This window comes from Xenopus laevis, chromosome 8L (genome assembly GCF_017654675.1).
Source record: "Xenopus laevis strain J_2021 chromosome 8L, Xenopus_laevis_v10.1, whole genome shotgun sequence".
NCBI classification, from domain to species: Eukaryota; Metazoa; Chordata; class Amphibia; order Anura; family Pipidae; genus Xenopus; species Xenopus laevis.
This window is the reverse complement of record NC_054385.1, coordinates 125,898,141-125,917,351: the sequence shown is the minus strand read 5'-3', so window position 1 is coordinate 125,917,351 and position 19,211 is coordinate 125,898,141. Positions and strand designations below refer to the sequence as shown.

At 39.6% G+C, this 19,211-nt stretch overlaps 1 protein-coding gene across 1 annotated transcript; it reads left to right on the top strand.

The window, feature by feature from the left end:
- Positions 1-2,158: 2,158 nt before the first annotated feature.
- On the top strand, positions 2,159-18,230 carry mr1-like.L (major histocompatibility complex, class I-related -like L homeolog; the record flags this gene model as incomplete). The annotated part of the gene is given in 7 exon segments (NM_001096998.1): positions 2,159-2,223; positions 3,956-4,213; positions 9,049-9,333; positions 10,396-10,665; positions 12,683-12,793; positions 17,446-18,006; positions 18,007-18,230. Coding segments are annotated over 6 exon segments (1,026 nt in total).
- Positions 18,231-19,211: the final 981 nt, after the last annotated feature.

Below are 19,211 nucleotides of genomic sequence, written 5' to 3'. Positions count from 1 at the left end.
TTAAATGGAATATATGTCTATAATATTGTTTACCTATTGGCACATGGGCTGATGTCTGGACTTTTCATAACAGCTGTTATAACATTTCGATCAGTCCCTGCCCCAGAGAGCTTACAATCTAAAGTCCCTATCACATTCCCGTCAGTTCCTGCCACAGTGATCTTACAATCTAGGGTCCCTATAACATTTCCGTCAGTTCATCCCTAGTGAGCTTACAATCTAAGGTCCCTATCACATTTGCATCAGACCCTGCCCCAGTGAGCTTACAATCTAAGGTCCTATCACATTCCCATCAGTCCCTGCCCCAGTAAGCTTACAATCTAAGGTCCCTATCACATTCCCATCAGTTCCTGAATTTTTTGGGCGAATGTATTGATAAGCAAAGGGAATTAACCCGTGTAGATTTTAGAAAAGAATGAGATATTTTTGGATTTTGCTAAATAAACCCCTTCGTGTAAGCTCTTGTGAGCAGGCCCCTCTGATCCTATTTTTATACTGTAACACTGTTTGTTAATTGTAATTTTTTTTGTAAATTTGTGTGTTTCAAAATTGACTGGGCTAGGTATTTCCTTGGCAGCTCTTTTTATTCGTTTTTAACCGTTGATTTATGTAGCGCCAACCTATCCTACAGCGCTTGACGGAGCCTATACATTATTCCCATCAGTCCCTGCCCCAGTAAGCTTACAATCTAAGGTCCCTATCACATTCCCATCAGTTCCTGTCCCAGTGAGCTTACAATCTAAGGTCCTTATCCCATTCCCACCAGTACCGGCCCAATCAGCATAGAATCTAAGGTCTCTATCACATTTACATCAGTTTCTGCACCATAGTATTGAATGTTAAAGAAAGGTGGCAACTTGATAAATCTATAGTAAATCTATGCAAACAAACATTAACATAACCAGGCATACCATGCAGATGCAAGGTTCTTGTTATTTAGTCACTTATTCTGATCGGCAAGTTAGTATTTTCCTCACTAAATACTAAACTGACCCATCAGAATTTTCACCTGCAGCAGTGCTATGGACAGTGAGGTCTGTTGATGATGTGATGCTGATTCAGTTAATGACTATAAGAGGGACTTGGATGATTTCTTGGACAGACATAATACAAAGGATATAGTGAGTTTCTCGGTGTAAGTAAGACTCGTTGGTGTAAAAAAAGTTATTTAATGACAGGCAGGCAGATTATACCTTGACGTTATCAGGGAAAGAAAGATAATATTTGTTATGGCTTGTCATTTGTTGGTATGAAGCAAAATGCATGCTACGATTCCTTGTTTTTTGGCATGTTTTTAAGCATGATGACATGGCTTTTTTTGTGCATAGTGTTTCAGTTTGAAGCTCCGTGTTCTCTTGCCTGTATCACAGTTTGCTATGCATTTTCTTTATTTTCCCTTATAGACTCTGTGAGTAAATAGAGGGGTCCTTCAGATCAGATTCTCTGGTGGGCCCCAGTCCGACACTGCTGCTAAAGGGCTGTGGTTGCCTTGGGCTGGTACAGAAAGTTTGTGCCTTCCAGTAAGCATTAGGAATTACATACAATATACTTAGCAGACGGAGTGTGGATTAATGTGTTCCATTTTTACAGCGCTTTTAAAAAAATTACTTATGTTGCCTGTATAATAAATGATAAATAATCTATTCCACAATGGAAGTCATGGCACCACATAGTTACATAGAAGCTAATGCAATTTACACCAGCCTTGAGCGGCAGAACTGAATTTAATTACTTGATGATTTTAGAAACGGCAGAGAACTTTTAATTGAGTATATTTATTTATTTCAATGAAGGGAAACTTGTATTAAATTTTTATTTTCCCTTTTAAGGGAAGTCAAATCCAAAACAAGAACTGAGAGTGTACATTTATAGACACACAAAGAAAAGTTAATCCTCTATGAACTGGTATTTTCGCCTTTAGTTTAAGTAGATATTTTCATAACAATTTCTGTCTCCGTTTCAGATTTCAACAATCCTCAGCACAACCTATTCAACTAAGTTCATAGCTATCCTGTCAGTTGCCTTCTCTACCTAGTAACAGTGATGTATGTAGTGTTGTATTTAATCATTGGACAAAATCGTTTCCTTTTTCAGTCTGTACTGAAGCTCTTGCAACAGAACAGGTCATTTTTCAGAGCTTTATGCTACACGGGAAGAACAGAGACAGAATGGCTTCTTATATCTCTCTAGTGTTCCTTCTGTGTTTCCCTGCCGTGTATTCTGGTGAGTCCGATTTCCCTTTGTATTGCCACTTGCTACTGTTTGGGGTATCTGACAGTCAGATACATAAAGCAAATGTAATTAACAGAACTGTAATTGTTACATAGTAATGGAATTTACGATTTAGTGATACTTAAAGGCAAAGTAAAGGCAAAAAAATAAAATTCCATTTTTACTTTAATGAAAACGAAATATATCTCCAATATACATGTGTTAAAAATGTGTACCATTTTTATAAGAAACCTGACTGTATGCAGTGAAATTTTACTTACTCTTACAGCTGCGCTCCTTAGCTGCTCTGCAGGGAAACAACCATACATATGAACAGCAGGGGGAGCCCCCGCCTTACTTCCCAGCCATGCAGAACTCAAGCAGCTTTGTTTGTTTCCCTGTAGAGCAGTCAGAGAGATTAGTATTTTATTTTTGCCTTTACATCCCCTTTACTGTTTCCAACTCCAGCTGCAGGACAAAGATCATGGAGCCAGATTTAAACAGATAAACTGGGATTCTATTTGGAGGATTATTTTGCTGCAGCCGCTGGTTCTGTAGAGTTGGAGAAAGTTTGTATTAAACAATACAAAAACTATAAAATCCACATTAGATTACATGACAACACAGGACCCAGTGCAGTCTGTATATTCTGATTATTACTCAGTCTTGCTGTATCGGCTTCTGGCAGATATTTCACTTGTGCTGTTTTGATAATTTATGACAATCCCTAAGCAGCCCAGACCACACTGAGCATGTGCACAGTCTTGGTGTTTCAGAGATGTATAATAAAGTTACAAGATGGTGACCCCCTGTGGCCAACTTTGAAAGCATAAATCATTTGTTTTATTAGGCTTGTGGTGCAGTAAGTTCTTGTTTATTTTTAGTATACAAAATACAGTATTTCTAGCCTTATTCTATTTTAGACATTAGTTCCCCTTTAAACCAAACTGCCTCTGTTTTTAATACATGTACTATTTCACTTATATCATATTCAGTGGTACTAACCCTAATGCCACAATTCACTCTGACCTGCCCCGTCCCCCTCACAACAGAGTCGGTAGCTTATTGGCCCATATATAAGGGCAAATTGACAACCAGCCTAGCCCAGATATGCTATATATCCTCTTGGCCTGTAGTTGTGGTCCTGTGCCAATGTGTCCAATTATACCCCTATTATTATCTGATTTTTTACTGGGGGAGTAGACAGTGAGATTGACCTATATAACTCTTTGCTCATTTGGTAATCCAAACTACAATATTGCAAGATTGATTTGATACAGTTGGTGGGCAGAAGGTAAATAATCAGATCTATATACTGTATGGATATGGGATCCATTATCCAGAAACCCCTTATCCAGAAAGCTCTGAATTACGGAAACGCTGACTCCCATAGACTCCATTTTACACAGATAAAGACAAATTTAGTTTGTGCAACTATCTTGGTGTCCTTCCACTCTGTGCTCTAGTGTTGGTTTGGCCTTTATAGTGTCCACCAGAAAACCTGACACTCAGGGCAAACCCAAAAATTGTAAATATAGGTGCAAAATGTTATAGCTGTTATATATGTGTATGATATGAATAAGAAAGAGTTGCTGGCAATTATTGTTGGCTGGGCCTATTGGGTTGTGCTGGAAATGTTCTACTATCCTGGGACCCCAATCAGGACTTACTATAAGAAAATGTATTTCCCAGCTGTTCTTATCACTGATCCAGTTATTGTTTCCTCTGTTTTTGCTTTTTATAGGCAGTCACATGCTACAATATTATGTAACTATGTTATCTACCTCTCAATCTGGTCTGCCGCAATACTCAATCACTGCGTATGTGGATGATGTGCAGTACGGAAGGTACACCAGTGACACACGCCGATGTGAGCCTTTGTTTCAGTCTCTGATGGTATTATCTAAACACTTTGATATTCAGACCAAAAATGCACAATATACTGAAATTACGCAAAAAGTGCTGATGGACTTTATTGTGGATCGTTTAAACAAGACTTATGGTGAGAATAACATCGCATAAAAAAACTAAACAGAAATTTAAATTTGTGTTTTTATCATACCAGCTATATATTGTCATGCTTACATGCACTGCATTACTTGCTGGCTGTTAGAGTGATAGCAAATGGCAGTGTTGGACTGGGGTATCGGGTAGGGTTGCCACCTGGCCGGTATTTTACAGGCCTGGCCAGTAAAAATAATGGTTGATCCCAATGTTATTAATAAGGAAAAAAGATAAATTATATAGGAAGCCCGGTATTTTTTTCTAGAAAAGGTGGCAACCCTAGTGTCGGGATACATAAGGGCGACTTCATCGGACACCCAACATCCCCTCCACCACCTCCACGGGCCTCCTGCTCCAACTGAAATCCCCTCCGTGCTAGTGCGTACCTGCCAGCGCATACCAGCAAATACCTGGGAGCACAAAGGTTCAGGAGGCCACAGGGAGCAGGTCTGGGGGGCCCACCGAGTTTTTCCCCCAGTGTCCCACCGGCCCAGTCTGACCATGGCACATGGGCAGATTTGTAGTGTTTTATTCACCCCCAGGGATCTATCATTCTAAGGCTAAAGACACACAGGGCATATATTCAGCTTTTGTCCATCTACATTTTGGTCCACTCTTGCATGTACTTCCACTGACAGGCACAGCATTGACCTGTGTGCAGCAACATGGAGCTGAGATCAGGCCAAAAGACTCGAAAGCAGGCATTTTTAAGCCAATATTCACTCCATGCAGCTGCAGTCAGGCTGAAGCTGTGACTCTTAGTGGAGCTACATCCAGGAGTGGATACAAGCGATCAATATTAAATGCAGGGGAACAAAATGCTATATCTACAACACTCCCATTCAAAACGATTGCACCTTGTCCTTTCTAGTAAAAACTGCATATTTCTAAACAATGCAGGGGCGCACCGAGTCTCTTAGAGTAAATCAATGGGGTGACAAAGCACTATAATTCTCACCATGTGCCTTTACCTTTAAAGCATAGGTAAACCTTTAAAATAAGTGATTGTAAAATTGACGAGGGTGCTATTTTAAGCACTTCTGTAATTTACAATTATTATTTTTTCATATTAAAGGATAAATGTACTGTTAATATGAATGAATTTTGTTACAACAATGCCAGCTGCTGGTCAGTTTCTGACCACCAAGTAGTCAAGGACGTTGTCAGGAGTGTGCTATAGACCCCCTAATGTAAGGAGGAGGCTAAGCTCCTGATGCAAATAGCAAAGGCTGCTAGATTGGGGAAAGTAATAATAACAGGGGATTATGTTTTCTGCTAAAATCACAGAACGGTTGGCACTTTAAATAATATTACATTGTTACTGTTCTCAATTTATTCCCTTAAGAAGTACTGTAAATGTAGAAGCAGTAAGAACCACCCTATGTGGCTTAATATAGAGGTAAAGAATTTAATAGGAATAAAGAGAAATGCATTTAAAAGCTACAAGTCTTTTAGGACAGAAGCTGCATTTAATGAATATAAACACTATAATAAATGTTGTAAAACAGCAATCCGGAAGGAAAAGACAGGAAATGATAAGCGCATTGTGGCAGAGGCCAAGACTAACCCAAAAAGCATATTAATATAAAAAAGATGTGCATTGAGCGTGTTGCCCCTTTAAATAGTGGTACCAGTATAGTGGTAACAGATACAGAAAAGGCAAATGTGCTAAATCGGTTCTTTTCTTCAGTGTATACAATAGAGGAGTCTGAGTTCCCAGGCTCACTTCATAGCTGCACTAATGGCTCAGCTCAATCTAATCAGTGGCTGACTCAGGATATGGTTCATAAAGCTTCAATAAAAATGAATGTGAACAAGGCACCAGGGCCAGATGGAATACATCCCCGGGTTCTAGGAGAGCTTAGCTCAGTTTTAGATTGGCCTCTATTTCTGATTTTCTCCGTCTCACTTTCAGCTGGTATGGTACCTATGGATTGGAGGAAAGCTGATGTCATTCCTATATTTAAAAAGGGTTTACAGTTTACTTGTTGTTCTCATTCATCCAGGTTATGTTATATCTGTAGAAATAAGTCAAACTGGACTTGATGTGTTTTTCTTGAAGACGTTTCACCAGCCTCTATTAAAACTTGGTTTTTCTGTTTTTACATATATGCCTTCTTCTACCATTTTTGAACCAGTCGCTCTCTCGGTCTATAATCTGGTCTTCAAACGTGTGTCCTTTTTCTTTTGGATGTAGGTACACAGAGTCCTGACCAGGGGAGCTGACTCTTCTGTGTTGCTGGTGTAACTGTAACTGAACAGTCCTCAATGCACTGCACGCACAATGTTACTCTTCTTGTGCTTTGGGGTTGGGTCTTTTGGGTGAACCAGTTGTTGCCTCAGTGTGTTGCTGGGTTTAAAGCAGACATGGATGCAGTGTTTATTAAAAATAGTTTTTCAGACACCCCAGGTACATATGGTAGGACCAAGTTCTTTCTCCTGTCTTGTTTTCCACCTTCACCGGTAGTCTTGGTGTTATTGCTTCTCTTTCTACCGGTTTTCCCAAAGGCCCAATCTGGATACCCACGTGTGTTAAGGGCCTTTCTGAGATGTTCCATCTTTTTCAACTTAGCCTCTGTGCTGGTGGGGATCTTGTCTGCTCTGTGATGTAGAGTTTTAATGACCCACAGTTTGTGATCTAGTGGATGGTGGGAGTCAAACAGCAGGTACTGGTTTGTGTGAGTTGGTTTCCTGTAGACCTCTATTTCCAGCTTTCCACCCTCTCTGACTTATACCAATCAGTCCAAATAAGTCAGTGCGTTATCTTGCACATCTTCTCATGTAAACCTTATGTTGTGGTCCACTGTGTTGATGTGTTCAGTATGTACCTCTTGCATGTATTTTAACACAGGTGTCATACACATATCAGAACCAATGATTGGGAGCGATTCCTTTGAAGCTATCCAGGGATTTTCTTTAAACTTTCTCTTTGTACAGGTTTGCCACAATGGGCGAAACATCCATGCTTCTGCCAGTAGAACGTATTCTTGTACTTGAAATAGGTGGTACCTAGGCAAAGGCCCAGTAAGGAACATACATGCTCTGGGTAAGCTTTGCTCTGTTGTCAAGGGTGTTGTCTTTATAGGAACCGTTTTCTCACTGTTTGACCTGCCTCTGCGATGGCAATGCACATAAAAAGAGAAGTAACATCATAGGATACCATGGTTTTTTCTGTGCCCAGTATCAACCCTTGGATTTTGTTGTAAAACCTTGGGAGTAATGGGTGTGATGCTCTGTATTTATAACCAAAGGGGCTAGGATGTTGGCTAGGTATTTTGCCACATTGTAAGTCACAGAGTTAATGCTGCTGACAATTGGTCTGAGCGGGTCCCCTTCCTTGTGTATCTTAGAGAGTCCATAAATACACAAAGGGTTTTCTCCAGCGTAGAGGCAATGATACATGGCCTGATCAATAGCTTTGTCTTCATGCAGCTGTTTTAAGAGGTCTATGACCTTTTTCTTGTAGCTGTTGGTTGGGTCCTTTCTTAGGGCTTCATACATGTTGTTGATGCTCCGATTAACTCGAATCATGCTAATACCATCAACACCTTAACTTCATGAGATACTTGCTGATTATGATTAACAGATTATGCTGATTGGAGCAACATTCCAGGGTATTTATTCCAGAAAGATCTTTTTACAAATCATTCTGAATTGAGAAAGCCAGTCGGATGACTAGTGAAACGTCTTGAAGAAAAACGCAGAAAGTCCAGTTGATTGGACGTATTACTACATATGGTTTACAATCTCAGCCTGGCAATTATAGGCCTGTAAGTTTGACATTCATGTACTCAAATTATTTGAAGGCTTGTAAAGGGATCACATTCAACATTTTGTCCCAGTGAACGGCATTATGAGCAGCAATCAGCATGGCTTTATGAAGGATAGGTCATGTCAGACAAATTTGTTTGCTTCTTATAATGAGGTAAGTAAGATTCTGGACAGTGGGGGGGGGCAGTAGATGTGATCTATTTGGATTTTGCATTTGATACCGTGCCCCACAAATGACTGCTTTATAAACTAAGGTCTGTTGGGCTTAATGGAGTCATTTGCACATGGATAGGAAACTGGCTACAGGATCGGGTACAAGGGTTGGTTGTTAATGGTACATTCTCTACTTGGAGTAAAGTTCTTAGTGGGGTCCCTCAGAGCTCAGTATTGGGTCTACTTTTATTTAACTTGTTTATTAAAAATGACTTAGGGGAGGGTATTGTAAGTAATGTATCAGTGTTTGCAGATGACACAAAATTATCCAATTAATTCCATCCAGGATGTGGCGCTTGCAACAGGATCTTGACAAACTGGCAATCTGGGCAGCTAAGTGGCAAACGAGATTCAATGTTGATAAATGTAAAGTCATGCACCTGGGATGTAAAAATATCCTCATACACTTAATGGGACTGCACTAGGCTAATCCATTATGGAAAAGGAGCTTGGAGTCCTTGTAGAAAATAAACTTTGGCTGTAGCAAGCAATGCCAGTCAGCAGCATCAAGGGCAAATAAGGTCTTGAGCTGTATTAAAAGGTGCATAAATTCACAGGAGGAGGGGGTCATTCTTCCACTGTATAGAGCACTGGTAAGGCTCCATCTAGAATATGCCGTACAGTTTTGGTCTCCATCACTCAAAAAGGACATTATTGTATTAGAGAGGGTACAGAGAAGGGCAACTAAGTTGGTAAAAGGTATGGAAAATCTTAGCTATGAGGAAAGACTGGCCACGTTTGGGTTCTTCATGCTGGAGAAGAGGTCCTTAAGGGGTGATATGGTAACTATGTATAAATATATATAGATATATCAGAATTTCTATGTAGCGCTAACTCTTCTTGTTACAGATAACAGAAACAATCATGTGTACCAGAGGAAGATGGTCTGTGAGCTGCATGAAGATGGCACTGTCGGATTTGATGAAGAGGTGGCATTAGATGGCAAAGAGCTCATAGTATTCGATAAAGAGAGAGTGGCGTATGCACCTGCAACTCAAGAGGCTGTGCTACTGACGCAATTATGGACTAAACATTTCTCCCATGCAAAGAGCGATAAACTATTCATGGAAAATGAGTGCACTCAGCACATGAAAGTGTATATATCATTTATGAAATCATTCTTGACTAAAAAAGGTGAGATTATAAATAATATTTCTACTATGCCAACACACTTTAAAGGGGTAGGAACCTGTATCTGAAAGTTAAACTTTAGCAGGACATACACAGCAGGAGTCCAAGACAAGTTACATCTGATTTTCATTTTATGAAATCTAAGAACTGAATACACACCCTCATATGTATATATTTAACCCTTGGAACAGTACAGGATCATCCATAAGCAAAAATATTTTATTTCAAGGATAAGTACATCTTTAAAATAAGTGAATGTAAAATTGAAGAGAGTGCTATTCTAAACACTTTTGCAATTTACATTCATTATTTATTTTTTATTATAAGATATTAAAGTATATATGCACTGTTAATATAACTGAATTTTATTGCAACAGCACCACCTGCTGGTCAGTTTCCCACCAGTCTGACCACCAAGTAGTCAAGGAAGTTGTCAGGAGAAAGAAAGAGGCTGCTCTGATGTTCTTCTGCTTAGGAAAGATTTGAGAAAGGTTTCTATTTTTTTTTCCTAGGCAGAAGAACATCAGAGCAGCCTCTTTCTTTTGACTACTTAGTGGTCCGACTGGTGGGAAACTGACCAGCAGGTGGCGCTGTTGGAACAAAATTCATTCATATTAACAGTACATGTATCCCTTAATATCTTGGAATGAAAAAAAAGGAAATACTGAATGTATAATGTAAAATTTTACATTCACTTGTTTTAAAGGTTTACTTATACTTTCAGTTGTCCAGTGTGATTAAGGTCACATAAATACATAAATATTTGTATTCAGTTCTGTCAATTACCCAACAATATCACACACACACACTCTCTCTCTCGTAGGCTCAGATGATTGATGTTTTCCAGGCTGTGCTTTAGAATTATCTAGATACTCTTGTTAGTTCATTTTGATACTTCTGTTGTTATTGTATGCTGGAAGAACAACAATACTATGACCCTCATGGTCATGAGTTGGGAATAGCATTCTACATTTCTAAATATTCATGTTTAATCTACCAAAGCTTGGCTAGCAAATCCAAAAGAATAAAAAATACTTAGTTGTAAACTTTTGTATTTCCTATCAGTGCCCCATGTAAAAATTTCCAGTTCAGAGTCAGAGAGTGGCATCAAACTGCGCTGCTGGGTGTATGGGTTCTACCCCCGAGATGTGGAAGTGAAGTGGATAAAGAATGAGAGAGATGAGATTTACTCCGAGGAATCAGCAAAGATCCTGCCAAACCCTGATGGCACCTATCAGATCAGAGTCAGTGTGGAGGTAACACCAGAGGAGGGCGCAACTTACTCCTGCCATGTGGATCACAGCAGTTTGGAGACGATCCACATGATTCCTTTTGGTGGGTGTCTTTATAACTCTTGAATGCTCTACATCAGTGATCCCCAACCAGTTGCTCTCCAACCCCTTGGATGTTGCTCCCAGTGGCCTCAAAGCAGGAGCTTATTTTTGAATTCTAGGCTTGGAGGCAAGTTTTGGTTGTATAATAGGGAAATAAGATAAATATATAGGAAGGCCGGTATTTTTTTCCAGAAAAGGTGGCAACCCTACTTACGGGTTCAAAAGGTTGGGACCCCCTGCTCTATAGACTATATGCACAGAGTATGGGAGGAAACCAACCTGCAGGGATACATACAATATAGAGGAAAAGAAGGGGAATTGAACATTCCCTGGTCCCCTGTCTCATAAGTAATCCAGTATCTATGCTAGTGCATGTAAATATACAGAAACAGTTAATTTGGCCAGATCAGTATTGTATTGTATTTAAATATAGTTTTACTTAGCCTTGTTGTGCTCTCACAACCCTCCTTTTATTGCATTTTGTATTGAAGCAGTCATTCTGCCGGAAGTCTAGCAGTTATGCTGCTGCAGGTCAAGCTTCCATGTGGTTGTAGCAGCCCCACACCCGTCTCTTTAAATGGTGGTCCCACGTCTTTAAAAATAGGTGTTGGTTTAGGCAGTCTCTCTCTCTGAAAAGCCACAAGTGGGGGAGGATTAAGCCAGTAGAACCAATGCTGTGGTCTAGGCAATCTTTCTTTTAAAAGCTAATGGCGGGGGAGGATTGAAACCAATGCCCATGTCAGGAGACACTTATTCCAAGAAATGCTACCATGCAGGGAGGTGCCAGCATTTGAATACTATGGGGCACATTTACTAAAGGGCGAAGTGACTAACACTGGCAGCGTGTCGTCATTTCATTACTTCGCCGATTCCCTAATGGGCGCAGGCATCACTTTGCTAGCGAAGGAGATATACGCATTTCTTTGCACTCTAACGCCAGGCAAATTTTCATTCTGGCGAACGGACGTAACTCCGCAAATTCACTAAGATGTGGATTTTACTGAACGGTACCTCATTCGACAGACTTGCCTTCACCAGCTCAGACCAGGCGAAGTGCAATGGAGTGGATAGGACTTCCTCAATTTTTTGTTGAAAAATTTTCTAAGTCCCAAAAAATGCTGGTGTCGTCCTTTTTTCAGGACAAAAGACCGGTAGCCAGGTTCCCCCCCTACATTTCCTAATATGGCACATAAACTGTACACTGGGCTCATGTGTAGGGCAATATAACAACTCTATTTTATTTATTAAGGTTCCCTGAGCTTGTGTAGTGTAATGTATTTGCTGCAACATATACGTCCATTCAACTTTAACTTCCCTCTGTATGCAAACTAGCCAAGGATAGCGAAACTTCACTCTGCTTGCCGAATTAATGCTTGCGCAACTTCGGCAACGTTCGCCGCCCTGGACGCAACTTTGCATTTTAGGGAATTAGCGTTGTCCTTGCGAATTTACGCCTGGCGAAGTGTTGCGAAGTGGGCAAAGTGGTCGCTAGCGAATTTGTCCCTATGACCGGAGGTAAATGGTTAGGGACCGCCATATGGGGTTTACCTTGACGTGGTATGGCGGCTTACGAATTTTATGATGATAACTTTGTAACTAAAAACCCCTGTTTATGTCTATATACATGCACTAACATAGATACTGAATTACTTATGAGACAGGGGACCAGGGAATGTGCATTGATCAATCCCCCTTCTTTATCTCTATGTTTATAGTTCATTTGGCCAGATCAGTAGCACTTCCATTGTATTTAAATATCATTTTACTTAGCCTCGCTGTGCTCCCACAACCCTCTTTTTTTTCATACATACAATATAGCGCAGGGGGCAACAAGGGGATTGTAGCCAGGGCATAACCTTATGAGAAGGATGGGGAAGGAAGACTGATGTAAAATATGTATAGAATTATAGTTATACATAGGGTTTTAATCACATGCAACTTGTGTTTTTTGGATATGCCAGTACTGCCAAATTACATGTGTTTCACTAATGATCTGCTTTTCTCTATTCATTTTGTAGAAAGAAAGACCAAGGACTCAAATATTACTTATATTGTAATTGCTGTTGCTGTTGCCGCCGCTCTCTTCCTTGCTTTTGGCCTGGGATTTTTTATACAAAGAAAAAGGAAAGGTATTATTTTATTTTGTCTTTAAAATATTTATAAGGTTTCTCCCCTTTACATTAAGTTATAAAGCTAGTAAAAATAATACAAGTAATACAAGTACAGGTAATGGACCTGTTATCCAAAATGCTCGGGACCTGGGGTTTTCCGGATAACAGATCTTTCCGTAATTTGGGTCTTCACCCCAATAGGCTGGTTTTGCTTCCAATAAGGATTAAGGGATTAAGTTGGGATCCCGTACAAGCTACTGCTTTATTATTACACAGAAAAAGGAAATCAAAAATGTGGGTTATTTGGATAAAATGGAGTCTATGGGAGACAGCCATTCCGTCATTCGGAGCTTTCTGGATATCGGGTTTCTGGATAAGGGATCCTAAACCTGTATCACTCATGTATTATAAGGGATAATGTACCCCCTACTGTAAATGATAAGGATATTAGAAGTCACTGAGGGGTTGTTCTATGACCATATAAAGGCACAAGGCTGCAGGCTGAGTTAAACAGGGAACTCTGAGTATCACTCATGTATTATAAGGGATAATGTACCCCCTACTGTAAATGATAAGGATATTAGAAGTCACTGAGGGGTTGTTCTGTGACCATATAAAGACACAAGGCTGCAGGCTGAGTTATACAGGGAACTCTGAGTATTATTCATGTATTATAAGGGATAATGTACCCCCTACTGTAAATGATAAGGATATTAGAAGTCACTGAGGGGGTTATGTGACCATATAAAGGCACAAGGCTGCAGGCTGAGTTATACAGGGAACTCTGAGTATTATTCATGTATTATAAGGGATAATGTACCCCCTACTGTAAATGATAAGGATATTAGAAGTCACTGAGGGGTTGTTCTGTGACCATATAAAGGCACAAGGCTGCAGGCTGAGTTATACAGGGAACTCTGAGTATCACTCATGTATTATAAGGGATAATGTACCCCCTACTGTAAATGATAAGGATATTAGAAGTCACTGAGGGGTTGTTCTGTGACCATATAAAGGCACAAGGCTGCAGGCTGAGTTATACAGGGAACTCTGAGTATCACTCATGTATTATAAGGTATAATGTGCCCCCTACTGTAAATGATAAGGATATTAAATTCTGGTCTTGATTATAATAATTTCATCAAGATGTACCTTATTTGTATAACACATTATCTCCTAAGTAAATCAGTTCAACCTTTAAATAAGATATTAAAACAATCAACTTGATATGCGCTTCCGTTTAAAAATAAATACACCAACTTTTAGTGTCCCCAAAATGTCCCAAAGATTCCCTGTATTCCACCGGGGTCTGGAGCCAGAGAAAATATCCCAAAGATCGCTTCCACAGCTGGCGATCGCTCCTGAGCTTTAAAACAGAGAAAAGACAAAGACCGCACCAATGTGAAATATTCTCAAAGCCGGTATCAGGGCCCTGCTTGGTTACTACTTACAGGATTTCCCAGACACGGCTCACACACAGGAACAGATCTGCAGTGCGGTGAGGCTCAGCTTGTCTTCCTAAGCGATGTCGCTAATGCTTTCACAATCCCACGATATGCTGCGCTCCCTGCCCTTGCGATTCCGCTCCTGGACGTTCAAGTTGCCTCGTATTCCACAGTCTCAGCGTCCTCCTATCCACTAAGAGGGTAGGGGGTGCCTTGTGACTTAAGAATACTCTGCCTAGGCAGAGTATTCTTAAGTCACAAGGCACCCCCTACCCTCTTACCGACCCGTGAGTACCTGACCCTGACTGACCTGGGAAGTGGATAGGAGGACGCTGAGACTGTGGAATACGAGGCAACTTGAACGTCTAGGAGCGGAATCGCAAGGGCAGCGAGCGCAGCATATCGTGGGATTGTGAAAGCATTAGCGACATCGCTTAGGAAGACAAGCTGAGCCTCACCGCACTGCAGATCTGTTCCTGTGTGTGAGCCGTGTCCGGGAAATCCTGTAAGTAACCAAGCAGGGCCCTGATACCGGCTTTGAGAATATTTCACATTGGTGCGGTCTTTGTCTTTTTTCTGTTTTAAAGCTCAGGAGCGATCGCCAGCTGTGGAAGCGATCTTTGGGATATTTTCTCCGGCTCCGGACCCCGGTGGAATACAGGGAATCTTTGGGACATTTTGGGGACACTAAAAGTTGGTGTATTTATTTTTAAACGGAAGCGCATATCAAGTTGATTGTTTTAATATTATTTTGGGGTGGAATCCCTTTGTATTTTGCGCATCCGGAGTATATTGTATTTTTGCGCAAGATTTATACCATTGTCTATTTAAATAAGATATGAAGCAGACTGCATGGTATACTCACAGACTCCACAGTGCAAAGGCTTTTCATTTCCATGTTCTATCAGAAAGCAAAGTAAAGCTGAAGTACCCAAGTAAAAATTCTAACATATGAGTTATCACTTTTAGAGAGTGCACCTTAGTGATCATTTAGAGATCAATTGTGCACTGGGGAAAGTTCTGCTCTGCATCTTACACCAAATCAGAATGAGAAGAAAAGTGCAATGCCAGGAGCCATGCTGTGCCTTAGGGCTGGTGGTAAGGTTAGTGCTTTGCTGCCTTCCCTCCTGTCCCTCACATATTTATCAAGGGTCAAATTTCAAATTTGAAAAACTTAAAAATTCGAATTCAAAAAGACCAACTCAAATTAAGAAGTTCCTTTTTGGCTGAATAGGTCAGTTTTCTATCGAATAGGTCCGTATTCGGGCGAAATTGAATCGTACGAATCAAAATAATATCGCATTCGATCGAATTCAAATCAAAGTTTTTCCCCCAAAATCTGCCCCCAACTTATGCTAATTAAAATGCTTTATGCTTCTTCAGATGTGCTTTCTACGTAGTTGGCCAGCTTAAATATATTGCAATATATGGACAAACAATCCCTGTTTTGTTTAAAGGGTAAGGCATTTTTTAGTAGCAGTATGCACAAAATGTCGCTGTCTTAAATATATTGATAATGGGTTGAGTGCAGAGGACTCTTGTATTTGACTATATGTATTTTGTGGTCACACCCTCATTGCACCCCCGCCTAATGGTTTTAAAAAATAGTGGTGAGCACAACTTTCCCTTGTTTGTTATAGTTTATACAGGAGCAGTGACCAGCTCCATGTTGTAGCTCCCACCCTTCCCAGCTATAGTCAGGTGATCCCACTGGTGTCTAATAAAAGGGCAGCCAAGTTTGGGAGGTTTACTTTGAAAGCAGCAAGTAAGTTGCAGGTAAAACCAAGTCCCTTTGTAAAATGTATAATGAAGCAATAGAATTCTTAATGAATCAGATAAAATTAAGCGTAGGACTGGCCAGATATGGGATGACTTTGACGTAGTTGGCCAGCTTAAATATATTGTAATATATGGACAAACAATCCCTGTTTTGTTTAAAGGGTAAGGCATTTTTCAGTAGCAGTATGCACAAAATGTCGCTGTCTTAAATATATTGATAATGGGTTGAGTGCAGAGGACTCTTGTATTTGACTATATGTATTTTGTGGTCACACCCTCATTGCACCCCCGCCTAATGGTTTTAAAAAATAGTGGTGAGCACAACTTTCCCTAGTTTCTTTCTTATAAATAGATATACAGGTATGGGATCCGTTATTCTGCATTACAGGAAGGTCATCTCCCATAGACTCCATTTTAATCAGATAAATCCGATTCTTAAAAATGATTTTCTTCTCTGTAATAGAAATAACATTAGCTTGTACTTGATCCCAACTAAGATATAAGTAATCCTTATTGGAAGCAGAACCAATCTGTTATCAACACAAAGGGGCACATTTACTTAGGGTAGAATATCGAGGGTTAATTAACCCTCGATATTCGACCATCGAAGTAAAATCCTTCGACTTCGAATATCGAAGGATTTACCGCAAATACTTCGATCGAACGAAAAATTGTTTGATCGAACGATTAAAAACTTGGAATCGACCGATTTGAAGGATTTTAATCCATTGATCTAAGGATTTTCCTTCAATCAGAAATTACTAAGAAAGCTTATGGGGAAGGTCCCCATAAGGTCCCCATAAGGTTTTAAGTGGCGAAGTAGTTAGTCAAAGTTTTTTTTAAAGAGACAGTACTTCGACTATCGAATGGTGGAACGATTTTTAGTTCGAATCGTTCGATTCGAAGTCGTAGTCGAAGTACCCAAAAAAAACACGTTTTTTTTTTCTTCGAATCCTTCACTTGAGCTTAGTAAATGTGCCCCTATGTCTTGGACAAGGCTGTCATAAGAAATCATGTGGCCCATACTATTAAGCCTACATTATTAGCTCCATTGTGTGAGCCCTGCAAATCAAAAATAACGGGGCCCAATATTAAAAAATCTTATACAGCTAAAAAGGCCTATGTTTCCCAAACATCACCCATCTTCCAGCAAGCTTTATTCCTTGAGGGACCAGCAAAACTCCACCATCATATCTTCCGCTCCCCCCCACAGGGACCAAGGTCCATTTATAGCATGATATACAAGCAATAAATTCATATAATAACTAAGGATTATAGTAGCAGAAAAAACAGACAAATAAAAAAAAAAATCCAACTCAAGCACATTTTTAAACGAATACTTTTTATTTTGATATTCGCTTCCCATCATTTGATTATTTATATATGTGGAAAAAACACTGGACACTATGACTGCAGTTTTGTAACGAAATACTTTTATTTTCATAGAATTTAAAGGCAGCCGGCAGAGTGTGAGCACAGAAGAACAAGACTAAGAATCACAGCAACAGAATTTTTTTGTGATACTCCCTACTGGAAATGATGTGAATGAAATTTAAGTGTTAGAATTGTGTCAATATCAAGTACAAATGTTGTCAGTTACATACAGAAACCTAGTATATTGGAACACAGAGAATTTTATCCTTAAGGCATGACAGTGCTTGGTCAAAAATCTGATTTTTTCTTAATAATGGTAATAGAACAGTAATTGGAATTGTTTATTCCAATTATTGCAAGTAATTTGTAAATGAGAACTAAAGGGGCCAAGGTTGTGCTTCTTGGTGATCTTGCACTTCTGTCCTGGGCATAAGTAAATGAGCCCACTGGTCTCAGCTGAACAGTGATAAGTCATAGTTATGAAGAGTATGGAAGGGAAATATGCTGAAACTGAAATAGAATAAAGTATATAGTATATTTTTGTTTCATTTTAAAAAAAACAAAACCACTGGTTAGCTTCAGATTTACATCCGTTAAGGTGCCTTTACACTCTATATGCATAAATAAATATATATATATATTTATATGTTGAACGCAGTATTAGATGAACTTGTTTGCACATTCAGTATATTTTATACACAAAGGCATTGTAGGGCACATTTGTCATTTCACTGCCATTTTCCTGTTTTTTTTAATGTTTCTTCTAGAATAGTTTTTATAGTTTAAAGTTTGTAATTATTTGTTTTTTTGAAACCAACCGTGTCAATTTAATAAAATAGTTGGTATTTTGTGTGAAACGTTGCATGTTAGTGATTTTGGTTCGACAAAATACTGATTTGCATTTGTGTGTGTACATAAATAATATATGTTGTGGCACAGTGGCTGGGAAAACACTAGAAGGTGTGACATTAAACCTTTTATAGCCATTTCAGGTTACACTTATTATGTTGTAATAGTGTGATATTTGCTACATTTCAGTTTGAGTCTTTTTCTTTATCAGTCGCATACCTCCCAACATTTGAAAAATGGAAAGAGGGACAAAAAGTCCAAGCGACTTGCTTATCTTAAATATTTACAATTGTATCTTTGCTTACCTGAAATTGTTACAAAAGTATCTAAGTTCTGGGCTCTCTGCCAAAAAGTCTTTTATGTTAACTAAGTTCAGAAACATTGGATCTTTTTTTGGTTTCCAAATAAAGCAAGGTGCAACTAAAAGCCTACCCTTAAGTGCATCATGCTGAGACTGTCCATCTCATCTAGGAGTTTTGGAGCTCCAACACCACATAATTATACAGAGCCATTGTCAGCCAAGCTGCAAGATTCCCAGGAGGTGACCACCTTTTTTTGGAGAGTGTCTGCAGTGCAGAGATGTTTTTGTTTTTCAGTGAGTCACCCATCAGAGTATCCTAGTGTAAGCACTGGAAGAACTATTACTGTGTGGCCCCTGTGCAAGGTCTTTTGCGTCTACCTCTATGTGAGAGCAGTTGCCTTATATCCAAGGAGAGGTACTTTGAGCAAGATAGAGCTACAAGGGGTTTTAGTGTGAATGCAACTGAACTGTGCCTTAAACTATCCATTCTGGGGCCGTTTGTGGGATTATGCTAATGAGCCATCTTGCATATGCCTATCTAGTTACCCAGAAAGAACCAACGGGTAGATATTGTTCTGACTGTGTTATATGTCCGTTTCATTATCTTTTTGTTATAGAATGTGTTTGTGTGTGTGTGGGGGGGTTCAGTGAAGTTTACCAGATTATCTGAAAATTATGGGATGATTAT